Source organism: Fragaria vesca, linkage group LG1 (genome assembly GCF_000184155.1).
Source record: "Fragaria vesca subsp. vesca linkage group LG1, FraVesHawaii_1.0, whole genome shotgun sequence".
Classification (NCBI taxonomy): domain Eukaryota; kingdom Viridiplantae; phylum Streptophyta; class Magnoliopsida; order Rosales; family Rosaceae; genus Fragaria; species Fragaria vesca.
Genome location: NC_020491.1, coordinates 15,901,329 through 15,904,237, shown reverse-complemented (window position 1 = coordinate 15,904,237; position 2,909 = coordinate 15,901,329). Strand labels below are relative to the sequence as shown.

At 43.7% G+C, this 2,909-nt stretch overlaps 1 protein-coding gene across 1 annotated transcript; it reads right to left on the bottom strand.

Annotated features, from left to right (window-relative positions):
- Positions 1–384: 384 nt before the first annotated feature.
- LOC101296806 (tRNA (guanine(9)-N1)-methyltransferase-like) lies at positions 385–1,712 on the bottom strand. Its single transcript, XM_004288314.1, has 3 exons — positions 1,276–1,712; positions 831–1,190; positions 385–736 (listed from the first exon to the last, which is right to left on the bottom strand). Exons 1-3 carry the CDS (start codon positions 1,693–1,695, stop codon positions 485–487), a joined length of 1,032 nt encoding a protein of 343 aa, XP_004288362.1. The 5' UTR covers positions 1,696–1,712; the 3' UTR covers positions 385–484.
- Between the last annotated feature and the right edge of the window lie 1,197 nt (positions 1,713–2,909).

Sequence of the window (2,909 nt, the reverse complement as noted above, 5' to 3'; positions counted from 1 at the left end):
AAAGTCATTTTCGTCCGATCTTATATATTAAGTAGGAAAACCTCTAACATCAGAGAAGCTGCAAGAAGATGTGGCTGAAAATTCTAAACCTGCTACTTATACATCAGTTTACAAAGTTTAGATATATTCCATAGCCGAAGTGTTTGTGATTGGCATAGATATGCAGTATGCTCGAAAATACAGGAAAGAGTCAGTTTGGTGTTTAATAATCAGTGTCCAGTCTGGGAATGTGTTATCAACCAGAGTCCAGACTTTTTGATTGATGTAAACAGCATATATTACAGTATGGGAAGTATGAATCACGATTCAGTAGCAATATAAAACCAGTCATTGTATTCATTGTCTAGTCTTACAATCAACAACTAAATTGTGGACGGATCATTGAAACAATGTGGATGTTATGCACTTTAAGCTACTCTGGTCCATTTTGATGATTAATGAATCAAAATTATACAAGACACAACAACTAGATTGGTCGATACAATCAGGCAGCAGGCACTTGCTCCATCGAAGGAGGGCCATTTGCACACTGCTTTTTGCTTTCATATTGATTATCACCATCATTCTCTTCACTTTTTTCCTTTCCTTCTACTTCCTCTTGTTGAGGTTCCTCTGATGAATCCTCAGCTGCTTGCAATCGCTTTCGCTGCGGAATCACTTGGAAGAAGGAAGCCTTCCAGTCTTTGGTTTCCAAGTACTTGAGGAGAATCTCAACCACTTGATTCACAGTCAGGACCTGCAATCATCAATAGACAAGCACAATGTAAAATGTTCACTCTAACAATGCGGCTCAATCCAATCCATGATGTTGATTGAAATCGAATGAGTACCTGGGAACTGCACATGTTCAAGTACTTCCCAATTGGGAGCTTCGCAGTCTGTATCCCCTGCTCCTCAGCTTTCTTCATTGTGATCCCCTTCCACCTATTCCGATCCACCAATCCCCCAATAATATATATCTTGCTCCGATCCAGCTCATCCACCACATTCTCCGAATCAGCCGTCAGATACACCAGGTTTTCCTTCTCACCCTCCAAAGCTTCAATGTAGGACCTATCCTCCCTCTCAACACTCCAGTTATCAAACCCGGGCAACCTCCGCAGCTGTGTACCCATCTCTCCCTTGCACCCAGTCAACCACAGATGACATGGCTCACTACTCCTCCCGTTCTCCGCATAACAATACATAATCTGAAATCAACATACACACATTTCACCCTCACGAATCGAAAGAAATTTGAGTTGAGAATTCACACAACGCTGCGTAATTACTGACCTGGTGAACGAGGCTGTTGATCTCCGAGGGAGTCATGAGGTGAGAGAACTCAAGATCAATCACCATCTTCTGTCCAGACAATTTGGCTCTGTTGAGCCGCTCGTTTTTTCTGTCTCGCTCTTCCGACCTCTTGTCCATTCTCTCCTTTCTCAAGCTCTTCCTGGACTCTATCATCTTCAACCTTTCCTCTTCGGTTAAGCTGGCAAGAGTCTCCTCCCATTCCTTTCGCTTCCGCTCTCCTTCTCTCTTCTTGTGCTCTTTCTCCTGCGCTTTCTTCTCCGCCTTCTTCGCCTCCCACCTCTGCTGCTTTAGCAGCTTCTTCTGGGCACTCTTCGATAGTACTCCGGCTGCTGCTGCTGCTGCCGCCGCCGAGCAGTTTGGACATTCCGTGGCTTTCTCCCCATTTTCTACGACCTCCATTTTTGGCTTTGCAGGTTTTTCCCAAGCTTTTGTTAGGGTTTTACGATTTTATTGTTTCTTCTTTGGGCCTTTTTTCCGGCCCAAACATGAAAGCAACTTTCACTGATGAAGTTGCGGAGCGGATTCAGTGCATCTTGGTGCACTTAAACCATACTAACAGATATAGACGACGTTAGTCACACCCAACAAAAACGAGCCACGGTAAAAACCAAGGAATTGATTGCTCTCTCCTGCTTCCCATTTATCAATCTCACCCCAACTAGACCTGACCTGATTAACCATCACCCATACGTCTAGAACCCATCATTGATCGACTTGCTGATGTCCTAGAAATTATCGATCTTGTTCATCTTGTGGATGGAGGATCAAATTTTCCAATCCCACTCTGACCGAAAGTGAACCCTCTCATTATCTCAAATGTTGACTTTCTCGATGGCGGCATCGTTCGCGAAACATAGTCGGAATTTTGGGTTTCTTACATCTGAGTTCAAAAAGCCAAGTCCCTCGACGGCAGCATCATAGATCCAAGTCCCTCGACATCTGAGTTCATATGCAAACTCTAATCAGTAATAACTAAAGAAATCCAGCAAATTTGAGTTTCAAGAGCCGATATTTATCTTGGCTTGTGGCTATATCTCGGACATGGGAGAACTGGGTTCGGAATCAGATTTGACTAAATGAAGCTTAGAGGATGAGAAAACGAAGAGAAAGGAGATGAGAATGAGCTTATTGCCTTTTGCTGCATGTAATTGCCATGGTTTGATGAGGTGGGTTAAGTCGGGGCTTTTCTTCATTCAGCTAAAGCATTGCGGCGGATCTGCGACGTGGTTGGATATGGAATTGGAGGATTTTGGATCGGGTTGTCGTGCGGGTCGGTCAGTCAGGTGAGACCTGGCCGAGGGTGGTGGCGTCTCTTGACCGTTCATGGGAGTTTTGGAGTCATAGAGTCATGAAGGGAAAGGGAGAGATGACAGAGATGATGTGGTCGTTTTGTACTGGTTGATTAACTAGCCTTTTCTATTTCTTTTTAGTTTACATTTACTTTTTGGCAAATACTTGTGTGCCTTAAGGTATGGATACCTTAACCACATGGTTGTTTATGATTGGACCAACTAGATTAATAATGACCTGCTACTTGTTTGACTGGTCATCCAATTTAAATCTCAAACTAACTCTCACTCTCTCACTAACGGGGTTAGTCTCTCTCTCTCTCT

Coding starts and splice junctions, on each gene's coding strand:
- LOC101296806 (XM_004288314.1), bottom strand. CDS start 1,695: ATGGAGGTCGTAGAAAATGGGGAGAAAGCCACGGAATGTCCAAACTGC. Junction 1,191..1,275: donor TCAACAGCCTCGTTCACCAG/GTCAGTAATTAC, acceptor TGTTGATTTCAG/ATTATGTATTGTTATGCGGA. Junction 737..830: donor TGAACATGTGCAGTTCCCAG/GTACTCATTCGA, acceptor TGATGATTGCAG/GTCCTGACTGTGAATCAAGT.